At 34.8% G+C, this 21,228-nt stretch overlaps 3 protein-coding genes across 8 annotated transcripts; all 3 read right to left on the bottom strand.

Moving 5' to 3' along the window:
* Window positions 1-202: 202 nt before the first annotated feature.
* On the bottom strand, window positions 203-6,303 carry LOC111024139 (GHMP kinase family protein). 3 transcript variants are annotated; one of them, XM_022301762.2, is made up of 11 exons: window positions 5,962-6,303; window positions 5,838-5,882; window positions 5,436-5,586; window positions 4,848-4,945; window positions 4,419-4,531; window positions 4,275-4,327; window positions 3,667-4,047; window positions 2,682-2,786; window positions 1,857-2,084; window positions 836-958; window positions 203-685 (listed from the first exon to the last, which is right to left on the bottom strand). In XM_022301762.2, exons 2-11 carry the CDS (start codon window positions 5,843-5,845, stop codon window positions 422-424), a joined length of 1,524 nt encoding a protein of 507 aa, XP_022157454.1. In that variant the 5' UTR covers window positions 5,846-5,882; window positions 5,962-6,303; the 3' UTR covers window positions 203-421. The 3 variants fall into 3 exon arrangements, with proteins under 3 accessions (XP_022157454.1, XP_022157450.1, XP_022157445.1); XM_022301758.2 differs by having other exon boundaries at window positions 5,838-5,904; window positions 6,009-6,303; XM_022301753.2 differs by having other exon boundaries at window positions 6,009-6,302.
* Window positions 6,304-7,863: 1,560 nt separating this feature from the next.
* AE7 (MIP18 family protein (DUF59)) lies at window positions 7,864-11,023 on the bottom strand. 2 transcript variants are annotated; one of them, XM_088124989.1, is made up of 6 exons: window positions 10,776-11,023; window positions 10,092-10,223; window positions 9,493-9,598; window positions 9,272-9,371; window positions 8,621-8,666; window positions 7,864-8,354 (listed from the first exon to the last, which is right to left on the bottom strand). In XM_088124989.1, exons 2-6 carry the CDS (start codon window positions 10,213-10,215, stop codon window positions 8,254-8,256), a joined length of 477 nt encoding a protein of 158 aa, XP_087981115.1. In that variant the 5' UTR covers window positions 10,216-10,223; window positions 10,776-11,023; the 3' UTR covers window positions 7,864-8,253. The 2 variants fall into 2 exon arrangements, with proteins under 2 accessions (XP_087981115.1, XP_022155684.1); XM_022299992.2 differs by lacking the exon at window positions 10,776-11,023 and adding an exon at window positions 10,588-10,734.
* A 1,530-nt stretch (window positions 11,024-12,553) lies between these two features.
* On the bottom strand, window positions 12,554-18,714 carry IWS1 (Transcription elongation factor (TFIIS) family protein). Of its 3 annotated transcripts, none has more exons than XM_022303374.2 (12): window positions 18,535-18,714; window positions 18,199-18,325; window positions 17,623-18,115; window positions 16,091-16,210; window positions 15,485-15,705; window positions 15,283-15,412; window positions 15,128-15,190; window positions 14,959-15,036; window positions 14,326-14,417; window positions 13,689-13,754; window positions 13,445-13,598; window positions 12,554-13,024 (listed from the first exon to the last, which is right to left on the bottom strand). In XM_022303374.2, exons 2-12 carry the CDS (start codon window positions 18,216-18,218, stop codon window positions 12,926-12,928), a joined length of 1,536 nt encoding a protein of 511 aa, XP_022159066.1. In that variant the 5' UTR covers window positions 18,219-18,325; window positions 18,535-18,714; the 3' UTR covers window positions 12,554-12,925. The 3 variants fall into 3 exon arrangements, with proteins under 3 accessions (XP_022159066.1, XP_022159056.1, XP_022159062.1); XM_022303364.2 differs by having other exon boundaries at window positions 18,544-18,714; XM_022303370.2 differs by having other exon boundaries at window positions 18,549-18,714.
* Window positions 18,715-21,228: the final 2,514 nt, after the last annotated feature.

Below are 21,228 nucleotides of genomic sequence, written 5' to 3'. Positions count from 1 at the left end.
ATAACATTCAAGTGGAACCTTAATTTTTCTTCAGAATGGCACCAAAACACAAGTCTGCTACCACCTTGCATAATTAATGAATATTAATCAGAATACAAGCAGACCAATTGCAATATCAACAGTTCAGAATAACCACATTAGGCAAAATGATATGGAAAACTAGGAGAAGACATCAAAGAGGCCAATAATTCCGATCCAAGGGTGGGGGAAGAAAGTAATGCTAGTTCTCTTATTGATCAAGAAAGAGTTATACATAACGTAATTAAATGATATTACAACAAGGTATATCCAATTGGTTAATGAGTGAAGCCATTATTAATAATCTAAAAAGCTGGAAATAAATTTTCAAAGAAAATTCACATTTTCAATTGAGACAATAAATTATTCAATCTAATAAAACAAGATCGAAAACTTCCCTTTCCTAAATACGAACTGATGAAACAGCTGATGTAATTGCATTGGTTCGTGGATCGCCACTTTCCAAAGCAATACCGTGAGGATCTTCTCTAACAAGAAGACCCAAAATATCAAGTGAACTCCATGATTTTATCACATTGCTGGTTGAATCTCCCAAGGTAACAGCAAAAACAGCATCAAAGCCACCTGCGCCTGGAACTCCAGCCAACAGGACTCCTTCCATATTCATGGTAGCATCTAAAAGGTTGGTTTGTGAATCCGGCTCAATCTACAAATCCCAGAAAGTGGAGTTCAATATGCAATCATCTACACGTATTTGTCACCATCACCATGTACTGATAATTATCTACAGGTATATTTATTCGGACAAAATACTAGATATAATATGAGAATAAAAATTAAAGAAGAAAAAACTAACCGGAACACCAGCAGCTTCACCCATCAGGCGCATATGATGCCTGATCCCAAGCATAGCATTTCTTGCTCCCACTAATGCTTTGATGATGGCTTGCTGGCTTGGTTCAGTGGCTTGATGAATCCACTACCACATATTTTAATAATTTGCTTCAACATTAATGAAGATATAATAATCTTGAACGCTAAATAAACTCCAGGAAATGTGTGAACTATCAACCGGAACAGAAAATATTGTTCTTATTGCAATAGCTGCAGATAAAAATGTCTGCTTACATATCTTACTTCGAAAAAAGAATACACAAAGACAAATTTACTAGCAAGTACTTTTAAGCATGGGTTTTTTCTTTCTTTATTTCTTCTTTTTTTTTCAATGAATAAGAAACCAACTTTCATTAGCAAAATAAATGGGTCTCAGACAAGAACCAATTCTTTTATCTTTTGCTACAGCTACCATAAAATTTAGAGATGTTCCTATTTTCCTCAATGTTTGCTCAGAAGAATGGATACCGCATATAACATGGAAATTTGGATTTGCAAATATATTTACAGCTTTAATGAAAATTCATGTAAGGAAGACTCAAAATAGAAGCTAAACATTTCAAACATAAGAGAGAAAATGACATATTTCTAGATGATGTAACATGCTGTTACAAAGCAAATGTGTAGATACACTCATGAGAAAGAAGACAACCAGAATAATTTTTTTAATTCTACTTTTAGTCACCCCATTCGCCCCACATAACACAAATATCAAATAAAAGGAAGTCTTCATGAATTTCATGTGCGCCAGATACGGATACATTATTCAAAAAGGAGAAGTTGGGCTTTTCTGTTTCTATTGTTCTTTAGTGAGTTCTACTATGGGAAGGTGAGAGTATTTTCCAGAAGTCCACCTCTCACATTATGTACCTCTTCCATGATTAATGATCAATAATAATAGTTTTTCTTTTTTTTTTCATTTTCCACAAAAATTACTATTACTTAAACAATGATTCAGATTGTAACAAGAGTGAGAGAAATACCTTCTCCGAGGTCAACTTGCAACAACTGCTTATAATATATTTATAAGCATCCCAGTATTCTGCTGCAAGTTTACTCAACATATTGAGTTGAGTTTCAAGTTCCGAGTTTGCTTCTGATAACTTCCTCCACATGTCCAGGGACTTTTGAGGATCGGATTTTTGCCATTTTCTGACAGCACCTACCATTGAAGGTGTGGATGACCCTCCCACTCCTGGCTCTCCAAGTAACTGTTTAAAGAGCCATAAGGATAGACAAAAATAAATAGTATATAAGGAAGTAAAAAATGCACATAATTTAAGTACAAAGCCCAAGGAAAAGAAGAAACAAAAGTTTGGATTTCAAATTTCTACTCCCCCACACAGGTTGTCTTTATTTAAAGAAAAACAATTCTCCTGTAGATGTACTCCAAATCAGTCATACTTGTTAAGGAAGACAACTCACTACAGAAGTTATGGATGTTATTGTGAAATGCAGCTTTAGTTAATTGCTGAGCTTAATGACTCCCATAAATTATTAGAATTCAAGGTGACGGTAGAGGAAACATTAAAATTAATACACCAAATTGTCTACCATAGTGACCCGAATGAAGTAGACCAGAAAAAAAGACTTGTATTAAACATCACAAATAAAAATTAATGGGATTAAAAACACCAGTTTCCATTATGAAAAGATCAAGTCACTTTAAGGTGAAATTCAGATTCCTGTGTGGAACAAGTAAATGTAAACTTCAAAATGTATGTGGGGCATGCAAAGTTGAAGTAAAATTAAATTATAAGAAAGTATGAGTCTCGTAAAATTAGATTAAGTGGGAAAGTTTTGCGTACAAGAGTCATTAATGGAGGCAAAGAGAACTTAGTCTGCTCATGGTTCCACTTCTGATTTAAGATGTCGATAATGACCTCTTGTATTGGTATTCCATTCTTGGCAGCCTGCACGGTTGCAGACAGACAATAAGGCAACAAAATGAAAGAAATGAAAGTTTTAAGGGGAGAATAACGTCTAAATGTTATTTTAAAAATTGATGAGTGACAACAGTACAACACACTTAAGTGTTCTATTTTCTTCTCTCAACTTCAAGTTATTAAACCCACTAAAAGAATACAAGAGCGCCAGATTCCTAAAAGTTGAAATCATTTAGCCCAAGAGAGATCGAAACTTCTTCTTCTTCTTTTTTGGTGTTGGAGAGCAAGGTTCGTGATTGAGAAATGAAAATAGGAATTCTTAACATGGGTGCAGTACGAAACCTACTTTACACAGTTTATTTTTTTCAGACCATCCAATCAAAGTCGAATAAGTAATTGAGTTTGGTATCACCTCTTGAACATGCCTAATCCAGGTCCTATAGATGTTACAAAATTGGCACACCTTGCATTTTAATCTGACGATGGTAGGGTATATGAATTGGGTTACGGACAGTCTGCATGTTCAAGACCCAAGTTGCTTTTTTTAGTTCCCAGAACAAATGGATGTCCCCTAGGAGTTCTCTAGAAGGGCTATTAGGTATGTGAATCTAGATTACGATTTTCCTATCGAATGAAAGAAACACAATGCAACCATGCTTTATGCATCTAACAACCAACATTTATCAAGTTGCTATTCTTTGGACTTCCATCAGCTTCCTAAGCAAACAGAACCGAAGTAAAACAAGCCTATGGTGGAGAAAAACGGCAAAGCTCTCCATTCAGTAAAATTCAAAACAACCTCCCCATATCACAAGGACGTATGCACCAAAACTGATGAATTAGTTTTATTTAAGTTCAGAATGCAGTATAACCAAACAACACATGAAGAAGCCTATCAAGAAAAGACCTGAGCAGAAGAAAGCACTTCTGGTGAAAACCGAACATAGCGTTGACTGCCATAAACTGCAGAACTGACATCAAAGCCACTGCCAATTTTTCCTTGTGCAATGCAATGGGCACTTTGAGCTATCATATGCACCAAATCAAGATCCGCAGTGCCTTTCTGTTCTTGGTCATCTGTCAATAAGGAAAGATGTACAACCCCAAGGTAGTTAAGTAAAGCAGCAACTACAGCAGCTGTCATTGCAGCAGATGAGCCCAATCCTGTTTTTGCAACTTCAGGCTTGCAAACTTTCCCATATGATTCCTCGTCATTGAAGGTAATTGATGAAAAAGGAGGCAGGGAAGCCAATGATTCAGATGTTAATGGAAGTCCACGAGCCTCAATCTATGAAACAGAAGCAACACAAACTGTATCAGCAAGGTTCTAGAATGCAGCCAAATAATTTAGCAAGCAAATCAATTAAAAAGAGATAAACGCCCATTTAGGTTACCCCCGAATCCCAATGGTAGTGAAAGTGAAAGCAAGAGAGAGAGCACCAACAACAGCATTGATTCAACCACATATCATGTGTACAGCATTTTGACTTATAACTATAAGCAATGGGATAGTACCTGATTTCGATATGAGTAGAACTCATTGCTACCTAAAATAGTGATATCAAGACCTGCAAGATCAGTCCAAATAAAGCATAGATTTAGTAGTATATAGAAGAATTTTTTTACTGCAAGGGGAATGAGCAAAAAACTAAACACTACCTTGCACGAGCAGTTTGTGTAATGCATCCTTATTGTCCTTGTTGACAAATTTTGCACATGCAGCTGCTACACAATATTCCACTGCTTTTTCAACAAAAGGGTTTCTTGATTGACTGAAAACAGTTAGCAGTACATATAAATGAACACTAACGACAAACTGAAAAGCATTTTACCTCTATCGTATTAATACCCCTGATCTCAATCTCAACTAATAGAAATTCACTGAAAAGAGATAGAAAAAATAAAAGCCCACCCATAATATGATAAAACCACATAACTTAAATCACTGGAAATACAAGCGTGATGAAGTTCCAGAATGTAAGAAGAGACAAATGATCGAATGTAGCTAATTTTATTAGATAATAGCATAGAAGGGTGCTAATGAACAGAAGTTCCAACGCAAACAACTAGAATAACAAATTTACTTGCCTTGGAGAGACACTCTGAAGAGATTGGTTTTTCAACGACAATTTGTAGGTGCTCTCTCTCAGGAGCTGAGGAGATGTCAACTTAACATCTGTCCATGACTGAAAAAAGATCGACCATTAAGCAAAAACGTATTTGACAACTGTCGATTGAAATTTTTTTCTCAAGAGTTGGTCTGAATGTTAGCATTACATTTACATTGAACTCTAAAAGTAATATTAATAATGGTACTAAAATAAATGCATCTCAATTCCTATGCTAACGACTTCCTCTATGCAGTAGAATTCACCTCAGACAACTAATAGGTAGAAATTTGTTGAAGGTGAAATTCCCCAAGTTAAAAACTGCATAGAGCCAGAAGAAAATGACTACAAATATTTTGGTTGTGATCCTCAAATTGGCAGGAAATTATTTTGATCCCAATTCACAATGTACTATTTCCACTGAGCAGAAAATTTATTTATGAACAAAATAAAGAACATATCATCAACAACATGCAAATACCAAACAAAAATGCAGTGAACATATGTGAAGTTTGAAGGATTTAAAGCAACGAGTTTCACAGGGGATAATCATCAAAGCACCACGCACCCATGCCCAGCTGTCAGGCTTGATTTCCTCGTAAAGTGGTTTTACAATTGCATAAAACCGAGCATTAGTACTAAGGACGAGCCCTGCATTCGGTCTCTCCAAAACAAGGTAACCTCCGGTCATTAGAACTTTCCCTGGAGCAGAAGCAACCCTGCCAGAATGAAATTGCCGCAAAAACAATAATACAAAATCATGTCAACATACTGCCAAAAATAAATACCATACTGAAAGTTGTGCAGTATCCTTGACTACAGTCCTAGAGCAGAAGTAGGACCATATTAATTTCTTTTCTCGAGATCAAAATCAAAACAAGAACAATGAATCTCAAACAAAGTCTTGAATCGATGAATTGCAAATGAACATCAAGCTTAGAGGCTTAAATCACAGGACGAACACACTTACACGGCCATTTCTGCTCTTCCTCGATCAACTTCGACTTCGAATCAGCTGCAAAACCAACTCAAGCTAACTTTAATAGCGAACACGCAGGAAATCAGTGATTGATATTAAAATGGAAATGGTATACCGCAAATATGCAGAAAAAAGAAGAAGTCCGGAGAGAGAGAGAGCTACCGGAGGTCCGGAAGCAAGAGTTTAATCAAATTGGTAGAATCTCTAACTTCGACCGTAGAAGAATGAAGAGCGACCGTCGACTCTCAGCTCTGCGTCTGGCTTTCTGCTTGATTTCCACTTTGAAATTCACAGATTTTCAACACTTTGCGACTGCGTAAATGGACATTCACCCTGATCTCATGCTTTCGGGCGAAAGAAGGAATAATTTACTATCAGTTTGACTCTCCCTCTCTCTCTCTCTCTCGCTCAATAATCATGATTTTAGTATGTCGATAGAAATATTGATATTGGCATTTGTCAAGATATTGATGTCATTGGATATTTAAAAAAGAAAACAAACAACAAAATTATAGATATTAATATAATTTTTTTGAATTGATAGATAAAATTTTGATTATATTATATCTCACGAAAATGTCGATGAAAATATTGATGTCTAACTAATATTTCAGAAAAAAAATAATAAAAATATAGATATTGATGTAGTTTTTTTTTAATTAATAAATAAAACTTTGATTGTATCTTAAAATATAATCAAAGTACCATTAAGATATATTCAAAGAATTGATAAATAAAACTTTGATTATATCTTAATGATTTTAATTGATCACTTTTTAACCATTATATATAAAAATATGAAGAACTTGAAATGTTGACTTCGATGTAAATATCGGAACAAAAAATAAAGAAATTTTAAAAGTTTCAAATATGTTTCTAGACAATTTTAATTTAATTCCTATAATTAATTAATTATACCCATGTATATATGTGTACCATTCCTACAAATATTCTACATTGTTTGTTAATGACTTCAAAACCTACCCTTTCCTCCTCTTCGTTAAGCTAAGTTGTTGGATACACTTCCCCTCTTATTTTTTTTATTTAACTCGGAATCTTGATATAGTAAGCTAATAATTTTTTGTTTTAATTTATATATTTTTTTAGTACAAACTAAAAGTTATGATTTCTTAGATTTAACCCGAAGAAAATATTAAATTGAAATTTGTAAAACTATAAAGATAAAAAGAAATTAAGCCATGCAAATCATATTCCACTTTTCAAAAAATGGGAGTTCTTATTTTATAAGGAAGAGAAAGATACTCAGAGATTGAAATTCCCACATAAGGAAAGAACATCCAATTGAACCGTCCAGCTCCTGTATAAAACGCTAGCATATCATTCATTCAAAAATCACAGAGCCATGTGAGTTCAAAGAGAATTAATTTTTTGCCCTTCACCAGAATTTAGTTAAAAAAAAAAAAAGTTCCTAATTTTTGGCGGCATGTTAACAACGTCCTCAACATGTACGACGTGGGAGAAAACGATTTTCTCCGATGACATTGTTTGACATTCATATGAGTCGACGACGATATGAGAAGACAATTTTCCCTCTTTCGACATATCTGACTCTTTTAAAGAATAAATTGTTACCAATGTGAAAGTATAAAAATCAAACCATTATAATGGAAAAAGTGGCTTTTTAACTTAAATCCTAACTAGGTGTCTAGTACCACAATAGTTTGTTAAACCCATTCCCACAAAACAAATGTCTCTCATTGGTTTCAATTGATCAGGAGGGTAACCTATGGTGGCTATTGTTAAAAACAGTTTGAATAATCATACTGCGATTATTTGTAAAAATAATCCTATCAGCACTTTCAATATTAACCATACACTAAAAATTCAAAACTACTATCTACATTTTAATGTCAAATAGACTAATCCTGCCTATAATTTTCTAATAACATATATTAATAAAAAAAGATTCACATGACTAAAGATGTATAGTTTGCTCAATTCATTAAATCAGTTACCTCTAGAGAAGACCATTTCACAGCATCAAGGGCAGCAATCATAACTGAACATCAGAAAAGTTCTTCAATAATAAAGCAATAGAAGATGACCTTACTTGAAACAAGATCTGTTCTATAGGTTGTACAACTGTGCCCTTGAGTTCTAAGAAGACAAGAACTAAAGTCTGGTGGATGAACCACAAAAATAATAAATGCAATAGAAGAAAATACAACCTATAACAACGAATTCAAATTCAACTAAACCTTATCTGTATGATTGTATACTACTGATTTAGTGAAATAATGTTTTTGGAGAAAATAAAAAACCTTAGAACATTGTGTTTCTAATAAACTCATATAATACATACACTCATAAAAGGGATCAAAAATATTCTATGTGATTGGATTTTAGCTGATTATTGATCTAACTGCATTTACCGCTCCCAAACCAATCAACCATAAGATGGAGCCAGGCATTCGTCAACCATGTCTAATAGATTCGGATTTTCCAGTGCTGCTGCAACTCGTTCTTTGTCATTAAGTTGTTTATTTACTGCAGATGAAAAAAATGGTCATGATTGAAGAACCAACATGCCATATTAATATAAACACAGTAGCTGTGAATAGAACATTCTTTTTTCTTTTTCTTTTTTTTTTCCCAGAAGGATGACTCGTGAAGTACACACAACGTTAATGGAAATGCATGGGAAACTGGGTCTCTAGATATGTTGTTCGGACTTCGGACTACTAATGTATCAGAGCATTGTAGAAGTTAAAACACACGTGTGTATGATAAACGAGAAATTGTTAATGCATTACCTGCTGCTTCAGTAGCATGGGATCCAGGTGCTACCCTAATGTCCACCTAAAAAGATAAGAGTGTATTTTAAGCAATGGAGAACAAAATTGTGCAAGCAACGTGAAAGTATTTTGGAGTTCAGAATGAGGGGGAATTTCATAATTTGGAATTCTAGAATTACCCCCACACAATAACCAATTTCATCATGACATAACCAATATAAGATTATCTTAACCAACAGCTAGGGTTCTTTCTTGAAATTATTCTGGTTTGTTTGTTCCCTTCCTTTGGTTTGGCGTCATTAGTTTTCTAGTGGCATTCTTTTGAAAAACTTCCATTCATCTCAATGGAAGCTGGTTTTTTCGTACAGAGATATTATTTGGTTTTTTCGGTTCTTTTAGCAGAGTACTATTCACTAAAGATCTCTCAGTAACTTTAAAATCTAGATTTCCTATAAGATATCCATTTGTTTTCCAAACTCTAAGATACTGTTGAGTCCCCTGGAGAAGTGGAGTCACTATTATCGCTTTTTACTGATTCACAAGTGTCAAAATAACCTGATATAACATACTTGATTCGACAATTAAGTACTGAAATATGAGTACTAATTTTCCCAACCATGCATAAATAATGTTGAATGCCAGCCCAATATAAATGAATGAGATTAATACCTTATACCGAGAAGGAAGGCTCCTCATAAGTTTCACTCTCAGGCACAAACCAATAATTGTTGCCATGCTACAATGTTCGACTGTTGGTGTAAATGTAACTCTGCGAGCAACACAAACATTTACACAATGGATCACCAGGATAAAGATAAATCATTCATAAATGTTACAGCTGTGATTGATGAACGAGGTTAGACAACAGGAATGCCGAACAATTAGGGTACCTCACGTAACTACGCCCATCATCTACTTCAATGGCATCTTCCGTTATTACTTTAAGCTCTTCCAAAGAGTAAGGGTGCTCAGGATCTTTTATATCTCTAACATGATTTAAGAATGTTAAGGAAAAAAATTATAAAATGTAAATACCTACATAATTTGTTTCATAAACCTTTTGAATTCTATAAAACAGATAAAAATTCCTCTTCAAAAGACAGCTCACAGAAAGTGAATTAGAAACTGAATTTTAATTTACATAAGTGACACAAAAAGATAGGGCCAATGAAGAAAACAAACATGCAATGATGCAAACATTTTTCAAATAAGTGACAATTAATTAAATATCCTTACGGCATCAATGATAGAAAAAAGCTTCCTTGGGCCACAACTGTCCCGTGTACCACAGAAACCTTCGTTATAGATTATAATGAAAAAGAGTTTCATAGGTAAATTAATTGCTGCAAATAATTATAATAGTCTTCATGTTTTGTATTTACAACATTTAGTTAATAGTGCCAACTGCCAAATAGTGAATGCTTGATCAAAATTCATAACACGAAAGTGAAACAAAGAAAGACAAATTATAAAAATGAAAAAAGGATATCAAAAATTTCCAACTGATCAATGGCTTCCACTGCATATTCATCACTATCAAAAGGAGTGTTACGAGTCCGCCGCTCTTTCTTTTGGTATACAACTGGATTTGCATTTATCAACCCAGAAACCATCTTCTTGACTGGCCAGTACACCAACCGTACATTAAAAACAAATTTCATTGAACTAATCCACGACAGGAAGAAGGAAAAGTAAGACCAATACAGAGAATCGTCACATTTTCCACATTTGAATGTGATACTAATGACTGAATATAATCGGAAACCAAAAATCCGCATACACAGCAAAAGGATAAAGATATCAATCAATAAATTGAGTAGAGACATTCACAAAAACAAAACGCTTATCGAGTATGCTTCAACATGGCTGCAGCTAGAGCTGAGAAAAAAACTAGCCATTAATCACCTCACCGAATTTTGGAGGAAAAAAACATCACACAATCAATTCCATCTAATGAAAGAATTACGATAAAGAGTAAATTGTACACGAATACACCAAATAAAAGCCGTCTCGCTTATCCGCCCGCTTATACTGTATCAACGGTAGAACGAAGAAGCGCGATAAACCTCACAGTTCAACATCCAAAATTTCCATAGATGACTTAGAGAAGAACAAAATTACCAAAGAACATGAAATAAAACCAAGCAGATAAAGAAAGAAAGCGAAATAATACCTCAATGAAAAACGTTCAACTTTGGTAGGCGGGTACCAGATTCTGGGTCTACTCTGTCGGCGGAACTCCGATTCGGTCGAAGCCCTAAACAACGAGGCGGCGATGGCGGTAGAAGATGAACTCAATAGTGGCTTCGATAGAGCAATACGATGCTGCGATATGGTTTCGATTCCCGGGGAGCTGGAGGAGGAGGAATTCCGAGAACAGAACAATTTGAGGAATTTTGATTTTTGACCCACCTGTAAATTTGATCGAAATTATCTATTTTTGGCGGTTGAAATCTAATTTCGTTTTTAACTATTGCATTTTTTGTTCATGTAATTTTAAATATTGGATTTATCTAGTTTCATCAGTGAATTAACGGTTTGAAGGCGCGATTTCTAAATTGAGGGTGCCAAATAAGCGGGTCGAGTAGAAATCAAGTAAGTGTTGATTTTTTTCAGTAAAACAATTTTTTTCAGTAAAACAATTGGGATAGATAACTTCGAACTCATGATCTGAGACAGGTATCAATTGTCACTAAGTTCAGATTGGAACGTTGATTTTTTTAGGATTGGGACTAAATATATGAGGGTTTAAATCCAATTTTGTAGGTTAGGTTATTCATATCGTTTTTTTAGTAGGCGCCTATTGGATCAACATATTATGGATCTGCTTCGCCAATGGTTTTTCCTGCACCTCCCGTACATCAGGGGGAGTCAAAATCCCAAGGAAATTAGGGTCGCAGCCCTCTATTGAGCAACTAGCACTTGCACCTCGGTCTTCTAATAATAAAGAGCAGTCGACACTTTATCATCTTCTAGTAATGACCAGTTGCCTACAAATTCTCTTTCATCCTCTATCACAACATAGTCATCTCCATCTCGACGCTTGAATGGTTTTCCCCGATTCCTCCAGCAAAGGAAAAGCTCTTTTCCTAAATCAGGCACGGACATTCGACGAAAAAGGAGGACCTGATATTAAGCCCTTATCCCCCCTTCCCTCCCAACTTCCCTCCCAAAATAAAGGCCTGAATCTCCTATTTCTTTTTTTATAAAAAAATCTGTCTGCCCTGAAGAAAAATATGTGTCGCTAAGATTTTGATGAGTTGGTCAGATAAATATAAAGAGATAATTAGAAAAGTACCCTAGCTCTTAACCTTATATTTATGATGCATCCTTAGAAAAATGTTGATTCTTTTTCTGTTTTTTTTTTTACCAAACTCACATGACTTCATCGATTTATTTGAGAAATTCCACTTAATATTTATTTTTAAAATATCACAATTTTTACTTTTTTCTTTTTAATATTAGTTTGATCTCTATACTTTGATTTATGTACCATTAATTTTAGTTTATTTTAGTTGTTATACTTAGAAAACAAACCTCCATTCTAAAAAAATGAACCAAATTTAAAAATATAATAACCAATATATATATATATGTGTTTTGACGTAGCACAACAATGTGAAAATGAAAGAACAAAAGAGGCATCAACCATTTACACTTTACTTTTTTTAAAAAATAGCATAAATATGATTTTTTTTAGTACGTTTAAGATTAATCGTGCTATTTTTGTAAAATTTCATACTTTCTTCTCCATTTGAAAAAAAAAAAAAAAACATTTATTTTGTGCTATTTAGTTAAATTTTCTCAGTTTCGATTTGCAGCCAAAACTACGATCAAAACTAAGTCTAGTTCTAGAAGCAACCGGTTTCTCACAAGGCAAAAAAACTTACTGCAGGAAGAGGACTAGAATGATGACTTCAGTACCCTCTACCAACATTGAAATCACCAAAATGAAACAAACGTTTTGCCTATACGAAATCAAAGCATTACAAAACTGAATAAAACTTATTAAAGTTTCTGCATCTTGATCATACATTCAATAACCAGTGCGTTCCATTCTGATTCCAATCCGAAAGCAAACGATAGTCATTTTGTACAAGTTAAACCTGTAGCACTTTGAACCGCAAAAAGAGAATAGTAATTCAGATCTCTTGGAGAATTTGTGGTCGTTGGAGGGAGGAGTTTGGCAGACGAACCACAAACTGCTACTTTCCCCGTGCCTGAATCCTTCATTATTAAGCCATTTGTGGGAGTTCCAGGCTACAATTGATGGCAGACTCCGACTTTTCATTCTCTCGACAACAAGTTTATTAATAAAACACATCACAAGTACTTGAGCATGCCACGGCCCTCGACGCTGAGTTTTGTTGCTTGAAGTTGCTTCTTCTTTGGAGCCTTCAGTTGCTGCAACTTTTTGTTCATCTGACATGGATAATAGAAAACTTTGATTTCAGAATGGTGCATACAATAAGCAAGACCATGGAGATAACAAATGAATGGTCCCTAAAACTGTTGAGCAGTTGGTCACATCTTATTCTGCTTCTGGAGCAGCAACCGCAAAGATGTCTGAGGTGATTCTAGCAAAATCTACTTTGCTTATAAACACTTCAGTAAAATGTGGTTCTTAACAAACACTTTGGCAAAAGCACTTTACAGATCCTACTCTAACTATTTTGAGTGGCCAAAAGAATCCCAAACGCAGCCTTATTTTCGATACCATAAATCTCCTAACCTATAAAGTAAGGTCCCTAGCTCCAGAAATAACGTGTGATCCTAAACTTTTAAGATCCAATCTAAGGGGTACCCATCATCTAGCTTCAAATGATGACGCAGAAAACTAACCTTCATGCGACGTTGATCTTGCACAGCTTGCTTAGCACGAGCTCTGATTTCATCAGGATCTATCTTAGATTGTGGACGAACAACAAAATCCAATGGTGTCGCTTCAGGCCGTGAAGCATGTTGCCTGGAGGATGACTGACCAGACTTGCGTCCCCTGCATTGGTACCACAAATTAAGATCAATAGAATATGCAGAAGAAAGGCATGAAGCGAGAACAAATGGGAATTATGACATTAAATCTTACTGTGAGAATTCATCCAAGTCAAGATCTCCATCTCTAGATTCAATTCCTGCAGCTTTATTTCCCAACCTTCAAAAATTTTTACGAGAGGTTCCATTAATTTAATCTAAGAAGGCAACAGAAGAAACTAGAAAGTGTAGATATAGATAGAGAAAGAAGAAAAGAAAATGAAAGATAAAGACTTGAGGCCCAATTGGAATCCACTGAGTTTGAAATGAAGAAATGATAACGGCAATGACTATACAACTTCATGTTTAAACTTGATATTGAGTAAACACAAATTCAAAAGCATAGATAGCTAAATTACATTATTCTATTTGTATTTACTCATAAACCAATTAGATATAAGAGAGTAGAATAACAGGAACAACATTTGTTAATGTTAATATTAATCCAAAACAAGGAGGGGTGATAGCCAAAATTTGTAAACCTGCGTTGGTGAAATCAAATCCACACTCATAAATTGATTTTCTACATGAAATCGCCAATACTTCAAATTGGTTCATTTAGTTAATTTTATTGTCTCAACTTTCATTATTCATATGAAATTGAAGTTCAATAATTTTATTGTCTTAACTACCATGTTTCCTATCAAAAAAGAAAAAATAAATAAGTAAAAAAATAGATAAAAGAAGAGTACTTTTTCGCCAATGGTCTTCTAAAGGGAACCCTTTCATCTTCCACACTTCTCATATCCTCAAACCTAGTACTTTTGTTAAATATCGGTCGACTCTGCAATCATTCATAACATGTCACGAAATGTCAATTTTTCCCCATAAATTAGAAAGTTGAGCATTAAACAAATCAGCAACAAAATCCAACTAAAATGGTCTTTATTCCCTTGAGAGCACAACTTTTAGCCAGAAAACTCACTACGACGCATGGTAGTATGACTAAATTGGAAGTTACATGTATAGTTCTCATAGAAAGTTGAGCCCTACATGCAGGAAATAAGTAACAGAATCCTACTAAAATCATATTTTTACCCCAGAGAGCACATCCCAAAGCTGGAACATAGAGAACTCTTTGAAACAAAAACGATGCAGTGACACGTATTGTTTGAAGCGACATCAATTATGCCGGCATGGTGTATGAGGAAAAAAATTCAAAGAGCAATTCCCAAATTATACATAAAATGACCACCACAACACCATACTAATATTCTCCTTCCTGCTTCCTCTTCCTACTTTCATGAGAAAATGGGGGAAGCATTATCTTCTAGGAAGCATCATGAAATATGAACTACAGAGGAAAGGGAAAGGGGCAGCATTACCCATTTATCTACTAAATCTTTCGCAAGTTTTCGGTTGGATGTGGTTTCCTCATCAGATTTTGATAGGAACATAATGACCTACAAAAAATTGCCTCTTGAATCAGGAGGTAAAAAGACAAATAAAAGATCAGGAGTCAGGAAAGCCACTAAAAGGTGACCTCTCACTAACCTTCCCAAGGCCACTCTTCTTCAGCTGCTCTCTTCTATCATATTGTTCAAGATCTATTGGAAACTAAGAAAAAGAAATCCAGTGTTCAGCATCATGAAAGTACTTTCAATAACCATTATATTATGGGTTGTTAAAAGAATGAAAATTCCATTTACATCAGTCAAGATCTTCAAGATTGCTTCTCTGATATTTATATTCGGCAAACTCCCATCCGGTAGAGGTTCAAGCCAATTCTTTAGAAGAGTTAGCACTCCGTGATCCAAAAATTCTTGTTGGAGCTGCTTTCTGTGAAGGGTGGTTAGAATTTAAACAATAAAAACATATAAAAAATAGATATAAGCCTGCATAACTACATACTTCGAAAGGACATCAGTAAGAAGTGGCAGCTTTTTCAGTTTATTGACAGCAGGTTTCCCCTGCCTGTTAAGGTCAGCATCCTCTTCAGCAGTGACCTCAAGCTCGGCCATGACATTCTCCACTAGCAATGCTATTTCTGCAGGACTCTTCTCATTCTTCTTCTTCTTTTTACCCATCTTGAAGAGATCATTAATTTCTTCATCCTCCTCACCTTCCTCGGCCTATTAAATCCAAATAGAAAATTGGGTTATTGAAAGAACATCTGGGACATAGACTAATTGCTAGATATATTCTCAATGAAAAGTTTGTGTTTCTTGTAAAAGAATAAATTAAAAAAAAAAAATATATATATATATATATATATATATATATATTAGATATACTTAGATACAGGCAATGGTTGATTGCTTTAATAGAAAATAAAGTAAGTGAACATATTCAGATGGAAAGAGAGCTCATGTTTTAACAAGTTCATATCGTTCATTCAATTATGCAATTCTACATATTAAAAACACAGTTCTTCAATTAACTAACATACACCCATGAAACAATAAGACATACTATTCACAACATGTTGTTGTCCAAAGAAAAAAAAATAATACTGACCTCGGGAGCATAGCGGGGAGAGCGTGGCTCATCATCACTTCCATACCGATCAGCAGGATCCACACCACTATCATCTATAAAATTATCATCATCTAGTGTTCTGGTACCCTCTTGATCTTCCTATTATATTAATTAGAAAACAAAGTTTAGAAACATATAACCAAAAACCATGAATTTTTTTTAATACAAAAAATCAAGTTCAAAAGGCATTTAACATCTTGAGATCAATGATATTTGAAGCCAAGATGGACATGATGCAAGTATCTAGCCAAAGGGTTTAGTTTTATCTATTATACAGTATAATTCAACGACATAAACCAAGTACCATTTTGACAAGTCTCAAGACAAAACCCACAATTTCTATCCAATTATTTTAATGGGTAAAAAACAGAGGAAACAAATTAAGTTTCTTCATATAATCTAAAACTTCAGAATAAAGGCTGATTTAGAAAAGATGACATAGAGGTGACGTCATTCCACAAACTCAAGACATAAAGCCCAAAATCCTTGTATCTACCAAACAGTCATCAAGCTTTCCTCATCAAAAACAAAGAGCAATTCATCGCTGAAAATATGATATAAGGATTCGGAAGGATGAGAAGTCATTTAGTTTGCACTTATATGGTTACAAGCTACAAAAATTATATATTAAAGCAGACTGACAGGGGGCCAGAAGACTAAAATCACAGGCCAAAACTGCCATGCATCCAAGTGTAAGGAAATATATGCAAATACAATAGACATTAGATACTTCCAGTGTCCTAAAAACACAACAAAATTTCAAGCCATTAATTTACAGGAATCAGAGGCCAAGAAACAAAATAAATTAATAAAGGCAAATTCATTCGATTTTATGTATTTTCTTTGTGAAGAAATTTGTATTAGCTAGGCCTATAAGAAATCCAATTGATACCAAATGGTTAGAGGCCAAGTTTAGAAGCTAAAAAGAAACAACTTTTCCATAGAGATACAGAGAGCACATAATATTAACAAGAGCGCAAAAAACACATCACGAACTCCACTTACTACACTTAATCCTGAGAAGAACAAAATTGAATAAATCAATCATAATAGTACTTGTACAACACGTGGAAAAAAACAAACACAATTTATATCGAAAAAAAGGGGCCTACGTCAGGGGAAATGGCGCTCAGATTTCTAAACACTTTTTTTTAACAAGAAACAAAATTTTCGTTGATAGATGAAAAAGAACATAAAATATTCAAAGATACAAACTCCCAAACTCTCAAGTGAGTGACAAGTAAATAACAAGAAAAAAGATACAAACAATAGCCAACAAGACAAAAAAGATTAGAATTACAGTCTGTACCAAATTAAACAGGGAAAGGGAAAGCCTGCCAATTAACATATATCATATTAGGAGAATAATGAGAAAAGAAATTGGATAGAGCACACATTGAGATGCTTTAAATTTGACTAAACTGAATACTGAAAGAAACAATTCATTCTAGCAGGCAGCATTTTAGGGGAAAAAACCCCAAGAAAAATAAAGAAGAATGCAGAATTCTTACATCAGAATCACCACCAGCAATAGTCTCCCACATCTCCTTGACATCCCCATCATGATCCTTCATCCCCTTGCCCGAGAAGGCTTTCTTCGATAACCTGCCCTTTCCTCCACTACCACTTCCAAATTTTTTTTCTCCTTTGAATCTCTTCTCCTTCTTCCCACTACTAATCCCCTTCTTCCTCTTCCTCTCCTCTGACCCCTCCCTCACAAACTGGTCCGGCGTAAAGTCCCTCACATCATCATAATCGTCCAATAAATTAGAGGGCACGGCTTCCTTACCAGCCAAGCTCTTTTTTATCAACCTCTTCCTGGGCCTGGCCTGGGGCTCCGATGCCTCCCCATCATAGACCGGTGTCTGAGATCGCTGTCGCCCGCCCCAATCACCAATATCCTCATCTAATAGTTCCTCGGGATTATACGGCTCGGGGGATTGCTCGCCGTCGGACTGTATATGGTCAAAGTCCATCAATGGTTCACCATCCTCGTCACGGTACCTGATACAAACAAAAACCTTAACAAAAGGTAACTTCAATCTCACACTTACAAAACCCTAATTCAATCAAATTTAAGCTCTCACGGATCGTCTTCGTAACCCATTGACGATGATGAAAATCGCTGGCAGAAATAGGCCAAGAAGTAAACCCGGTCGTCGGGAGAGAGAACTCGATTCGATCCTGATCACAGCTAATCTGACCCAAATACAACTTCGCAGCGGATCGGAGACGTAGACATTGAGTGTTGCGTTTTGCGATTGGAGAGCCAAACAAAAACATCAATAATTCAGCTTTCGATTCGATAAATTGCGGAACAAAATAGGCTTGCGGGGTGACGAAAATGGCAAATATATGCATATAATAACAATAACAGAATCAATAAATCAATAAAGCATGCTCAGAAAAGAAAAGGAAATAACTTCAAAAACCTAACAATGGCGAGCTTGTTGATGCAATGGAGACTGAGATTGACGGACAAAACACAACTTCTGGAAGAACGAATGGAAGAACGAATGGGGCCCTCGAAATCGTATGAAGGCAAGAAGATGAGGGAAGCAGAAGAAGAAGGCTTCTCCGATTTTTCAAGGTTCTCTCTTTAGTCGTTAGAATTAAGTATTAAATTCATAAATTTAACCAAAATTCGATAAATGATTTTAGATTAGGTCATTTGAAATTCGGAAAATGATTTAAATTTGTATATTTGATTTGAAACGATGACAATTTGAAATTAATATAATTAGATTCCTTGTTAGATGTTTTGAAAATCAAAATAAAATAAAAATTTTAATGATTCAGACTTTAATTTAAATTTATTAATTTAAAATAATATAGTTAAATTAAGTAATTTATTATTATTTTTTTCATCGAGTAATTTATTTTGAATTTCTACTAAATCTTACAAAAGCCAATTATTTTTTAGTTGAGAATATTAAATTTCAAACCATTTAAAATGATGAAGTACCAAATATTTGAAATCTGTTAAGATTTTAACTTGCTCAAAATTTTGAAATACAAATATACCCTAAACTACGAGAGAATGGATAAGGCGAGATAACAATCATTATTTTATTTTTTATTTTCTATCAGTTTATAATAATTGCACATTTATCTTATTATCAGTATTTTAAAAACATTTTTAAATTTTAAATCATATTTTGGACACCAAAAGAATAATAATAATTTTAAAAATCTTATCGTTGTTTTTAAAATTTAGCCGATCATCTAAATATATCTTCGGTTGAAAAATATATTAAAATAGTGTGAGAAAATAAATATAAAATTTAGACAACAATTTACTAAAAACAAAATCACCTTAAATTATGTTTTGGTATTTTTTTTGTTAGGAATGTCAAAATAGAAACCACTCACAGGCCGGCGCGACCCTTGAAAATAGTTTTGATATTTGTTTTGGAAGTCAACAGATGTAGCATTTATTTGTCTTTGATTTTGGAACTCAGCAGCCCAGTTCATGCCCTCGGCCCAAGTGTTTTAAAGAGAAAACTGGTCCAACTATTTTAAAGAGAAAAACTGAATACTGCCCATGAAAAGCAGCAAGCCCATGATATAGGAAGTCGTAGCTCAGTCTATTTTTCTGCCCAACTTTAATCTAAGCTATTACTTCAGAGTAAGGCACGAGACGAAAGGGTACAGATATGATTGAAGAACTAGGTTCTTCATATATGGGCAATGGCACTTCGACTGTAATCAGAGGCGAACATGGTTCCACGCAGCGCAAGGCATCTCTTCCTGCGCTAAGGCATCTTTTTTTTATGGTTTTTCAATCGCGTGGCCCAATTCAATTTATGTTTAAAGAAAAAATTTGAAAATCAACATTGAAAGGGCTCATTGTTTGAAACGTTTTCAACATTATTGCAGCATCTGTTTTAGCAGTTTTGCACGTTTTTATTTATTAAGATTTATTATAAAAAAACGTTTTTCATTAATTTTGGATAGAAAATGTTTTTCTCTAAGTCCTATATAAACCATCCTCCTCTCATTTGCAAAACACTTAATTTTTGCTCTACTTCTTCCCCTACTACTTTCTCTCTCGGTTTACAATATTATTTTTGTTTTCAACCGCTGTTATGAGCTGATTCCAACCAGTTTTCTGGCGAGTACACGCTTGAATCTGGGTGTTGTGTTAACCTTTGGAAGCAACCGACAATTAACGATATAGCACCGTGGTCATGTCAAATTTTGGTTTCAAGGCAGTGGGTTTCACGGCACAACAACGAGATCCTCCTCTTTTACAATTTGAAAGCAAAATTCTGATGGCTTCAATAAGATCCGGCAAGGTGCTTCCATATATATAAACTCGAATATTTGGATGGATCAAATTACCGAGGTTGGTCTCATAAGCTACTCATCTTCTTTGAACAATTGGAGGTAGACTACGTCCTGACCACCACCGCTGCCGACGTAGCTGTCGCTGGAGTTCCTGCCAGAGTTGCCGCCGTAGCCGCCACCACCGCTGTCGTCGTCACGCTGACAAGTTCGAGAAGGACAACAAGATTGTTCGCGGGTATCTCCTCAACCATATGAATGACTATCTTTTTGTTACCCAAAAATGTGCAAATATTATTTGGGACACTCTAGAGTCAAGATATGGTAAATATGATAGTTCCGTAGGAGCAAGTCAGAAAGATTGAGAAATAGAACCATCTGATTTGATTCGTTCTCAATAGCCATGTGATGATCATCTTAGGGTGATCCTTTTGTCGACGGATGCTCCTATTACACTCGTAGTCTCTGAAGGATGAGAACCAACTATGTAGCATCTACATCGAGAATTCAAGTATTGTATACGTCACTGGGAGAAAGAAGTATGTGGTTGGCAAATGACTATAGTTTCAAATGGCAGATAACAAACCAATCATGGTTCACGAGTACGAGAACTTTGTGGCTAACATTTTGCTAGTTTGAGGAGAGATTTTAGGGATTTCATTTGAAGATTTGGTATGTCGAATGTGGGAGATTGAAAAAGTGGATGAGTAAAATGCACTATGAGCATGAAATGTGTAATTATACAACTCTCCTAAATTTTAGGAAATCAAATTTGGCCATGACATGCTATTTAGAAAAACTTTGATAATTTTTCTTAACAATAACATGTG

Source organism: Momordica charantia (genome assembly GCF_013281855.1).
Source record: "Momordica charantia cultivar OHB3-1 chromosome 6 unlocalized genomic scaffold, Mcharantia_2.0 BLBB01000006.1, whole genome shotgun sequence".
NCBI classification, from domain to species: Eukaryota; Viridiplantae; Streptophyta; class Magnoliopsida; order Cucurbitales; family Cucurbitaceae; genus Momordica; species Momordica charantia.
This window is presented reverse-complemented; position numbering and strand designations above follow the sequence as displayed.